The 2,354-nt window shown below is 40.2% G+C and overlaps 1 protein-coding gene across 1 annotated transcript; it reads right to left on the reverse strand.

Moving 5' to 3' along the window:
* Positions 1–859: 859 nt before the first annotated feature.
* LOC116063094 lies at positions 860–1,702 on the reverse strand. Its single transcript, XM_031317965.2, has 2 exons — positions 1,622–1,702; positions 860–1,529 (listed from the first exon to the last, which is right to left on the reverse strand). The coding sequence occupies exons 1-2, from the start codon at positions 1,694–1,696 to the stop codon at positions 870–872; spliced, it is 735 nt and encodes a 244-aa protein (XP_031173825.1). The 5' UTR covers positions 1,697–1,702; the 3' UTR covers positions 860–869.
* Positions 1,703–2,354: the final 652 nt, after the last annotated feature.

Here is a 2,354-nt window from a genome sequence, read left to right on the forward strand (position 1 = left end):
GAAGCACACACACACACACACACACACACACACACACACAGTTACACACCTTCCGCCATAAAGTTCATGATCAAAGTATTTTTTACTTTTACTTCTAATACTTTGATACTTAAGTACAGTAAATATTTGATACTTTAAGACTTTTACTCAAGTAATATTCTAAAAGGAGACTTTAACTTCTACCAAAGTCATTTTCTGGTAAGATACTTGTACATTTACTCAAGTATTGCTTTCAAGTAGTTTATACAAGACTGACACACACACACACACACACACAATGGCCTAAGTCATTTTGTTTCAGGTTTTCAGAAACCTGAAAACACACACACACACACATATATATATATATATATATATATATATATATATATATATATATATATACACACACATACATATATATGTAGCATTTACGTATTCAGAATTGTATGCACAAACAAAGACCAATTGATTTGTAATGCTGAAATAGCCATAGTTGCATGCAGTATGGACAGATAACATTAGGTCTTGCAGGGGACTTTACAGTTTTTTCTCAATTGCTTAAACACATTTGCCCACTCTGACATCACATTTTCAAAACAGTTAACACACAGGATAAAACTGAAGCTCAATGGCCAAAATGACTCATTTTGTTAGCAAAATGCTCTAACACTCACAAAACATTAAAAGCATGCAACATAAGCAAATATTTCCATCAAACACCTCAACTTGTGGTCAAATTAATTTATTCTTTCAATCAATCATTACACAATGGACAACAAAATACAAAATACAGCCATCAATATGAAATATGACACTTTACAAACTCAAATGGATACTGAGCTACCAAAGGAAACACCTTTAGAAAAGATATATTTTATCTTTCACATTTAGTCCATTCGTTCTTGACGATTATGCCACAGGTTCTCATCAACATCGCATTGAATGTTTTCCCTTGCAATGCACCGAGGGAAATACCTCCTTGCGTGGCGCATCCATCCCTGGCAGTCCTCTGCACCTATTGCCAGGCAACCAGCATTCATTGCCTCCAGGAGGGGCATCTGCTCATATGGCCGGTGATCATACACCTTCCACCTCCAAGCAGAGAAGAACTCCTCGATTGGGTTCAGAAAAGGGGAGTATGCAGGAAGGAAGTGCATCATAATACGAGGCTGTGCTGCAAACCATTCGTTCACAAGGCGAGAGTGATGGAAAGCCACATTGTCCCAAATTATGACATACAGAGTCATGCCAGGCCTCAACAGCCCTCTCTCTTCGGGTGGAATCAGTATTTCTTTCAATGAATCAAGAAATGTGATGAGGCGTTCTGTATTGTATGGGCCAATGGTTGGTATGTGGCAAAGGACCCCATCATTGGAGATGGCAGCACACATGGTGATATTGGCACCCCTCTGACCTGGCACTGTGACAGTGGCCCTCTGCCCAATGATGTTCCTCCCGCGTCTCCTCACTTTACAGAGGTTGAAGCCGGCTTCATCCACAAAAATGAATTTGTGATGTGCCCCCTCAGCTTCAAGCTCCATTATTCTCTAAGAAAAAGAACAAATTCATAAAGCAAATTACAGTATTCCAGTTGCATGTAACTATGGTAAACAAGGTATTACAATAACAAAATCTGTACCTGCACATACTGGAATCGTGCCTCCTTTACGATGTCAGAGTTTCTTTGAAATGGAACTCGGTACAGCTGCTTCATTCTGACATGGTGGCGTTTAAGGACTCGATCTATAGTTGCCAAACTCACACCGTTTATATTTCTAAATGCTCCCTGATCTGCAATTACTGCTGCCTGGATTTCACGCAGTCTGATTGCATTGTTTGCCACTACCATATCTACAATGGCAGACTCCTGTTCAATACTAAATATCTTTCCTCTGCCACCAGTGTGTGGTAATGTGTGGATCCTATAAAGTAAAAGCAAAAAGCATGTCAAAATTGACATTACTGTATGACAGTCACATAAATGGGATTGATAAAACATCTGCATTACTGTAGACACAGTTTGTTCTGCTAACAGGGCAATACAGTAAAGCTGAAATACACAGTGGTATACATTACAGTAACACTGTGAATTACCTGTTCTCATTCCGAAAAAGCCTGACAATAGATGCCACAGTGCTCCGAGTCAGAATGGGCTGGACCCTTTGTCCAGCCTCTCTAAAGGACAAGCCATGATTGATGACATGGTCAATAATTGTTGCCCGAATTTCATTTGAAACTTGAGCTCGATTTTGTCCTCTTGCTGCTGCAGCTCCTCCACCACGCATACGGGCTCCTCTTCCTCTGGCCCCTCTGCCATGGCCTCTTACTCTACAGCCTCTTTGATCCATGCTTGCAAATAGCAACACAGAGGT

The sequence above is a fragment of the Sander lucioperca genome, chromosome 18, assembly GCF_008315115.2.
Source record: "Sander lucioperca isolate FBNREF2018 chromosome 18, SLUC_FBN_1.2, whole genome shotgun sequence".
NCBI lineage: Eukaryota > Metazoa > Chordata > Actinopteri > Perciformes > Percidae > Sander > Sander lucioperca.

Coding starts and splice junctions, on each gene's coding strand:
- LOC116063094 (XM_031317965.2), bottom strand. CDS start 1,696: ATGAAGCAGCTGTACCGAGTTCCATTTCAAAGAAACTCTGACATCGTA. Junction 1,530..1,621: donor CACGATTCCAGTATGTGCAG/GTACAGATTTTG, acceptor TCTTTTTCTTAG/AGAATAATGGAGCTTGAAGC.